This window comes from Branchiostoma floridae, chromosome 9, assembly GCF_000003815.2.
Source record: "Branchiostoma floridae strain S238N-H82 chromosome 9, Bfl_VNyyK, whole genome shotgun sequence".
In the NCBI taxonomy this organism is placed as follows: Eukaryota; Metazoa; Chordata; class Leptocardii; order Amphioxiformes; family Branchiostomatidae; genus Branchiostoma; species Branchiostoma floridae.
Window position 1 is genome coordinate 12776691 of NC_049987.1, and position 997 is coordinate 12777687.

General features: G+C 44.3%; 1 protein-coding gene across 1 annotated transcript in view; it reads right to left on the reverse strand.

Moving 5' to 3' along the window:
- Positions 1 to 400, reverse strand: part of LOC118422161 (SWI/SNF-related matrix-associated actin-dependent regulator of chromatin subfamily A containing DEAD/H box 1-like) — a 31751-nt gene extending 31351 nt beyond the window's left edge. The window contains exon 1 of the mRNA XM_035829678.1: positions 289 to 400. Coding sequence (XP_035685571.1) covers positions 289 to 400 — 112 coding nt within the window. The remainder of the gene's footprint in view (positions 1 to 288) is intronic.
- Positions 401 to 997: the final 597 nt, after the last annotated feature.

A 997-nucleotide genomic window follows, 5' to 3' on the forward strand; every position in this document is an offset into this window, starting at 1 on the left:
CATCATTTTCCAACTAACCAACTAAGCTAATCTACTATAGAAGCACTCCAAATCAACATACCAGAATAACTGTTTGTCACGAATGCAGTTGACATGACAAAAACTGAAAAAGTGACCCTCCAGAGTTGGCAACAGGAACATCTATGGATGCAGTTGCCATGGCAATCACAGGTGGCCAATCAATTATGATGCATGAGATCATGACATGAATATACAGGAATGTAGCAAATCACTTACTGCACCACTTTGTTTTCATAATCCAGCATTTAAAGACATCTAAAATCTCACCTATCAAGTTTTCAGGAGTGCATGGCCGGCTGTCCGAACCCTCTCCCTGGTCTTGGCCCGGTTTGCCCTTCTTGTGGAAGCGGAACCGATCCAGTGTCATCTGTAGGCTCATGTTCGCTCAGGCACTTGTCGCACGTTCCGTGTGAAATAGAGTGGAGTACAGTAGGTCTAAAATACACCTAAAACCCGGAAGACGTTCCGTATAACATATGCCACTTGCCCAGACCTGCGTGCAACCGGCTCAGCTGATTATGAAAGGCAACGTGTGACACAAACCGGTTCTTAGTCCGGTTTGCGACGACCAGGGTCAAGGGACAGCTTGTTGGAAAGCACTGCCTCTACCTGACGATAAGGATCAGGAGGGACGCTTCCTCTCTTCTTTGGCGACAAGGTAAGATCAAAGGACAGTTTGCATTAAATTTTAAAGTAATTAATTGTGGTAAAATGACGTACAAACTGTCCGATTATTTCCCGCGCCCCGGCTTAGTTGTACGACGCATGCGCACTGGAGTACCGGAAGTGAACTCCCTTTCCCAGCATTCCTTGTGGGCGGCGGCCACACAGACCGCATTCAAAGGCGAAACAAATATTTACTGACCAAAATGCAAAAAAATATAAGCCAATCATCACAATATTAAGTGAAGGAAGCCAATAAATTGTTATGTTATAAGTGTTTCCATACATTAGTGTAAATACTCGTCATATATGA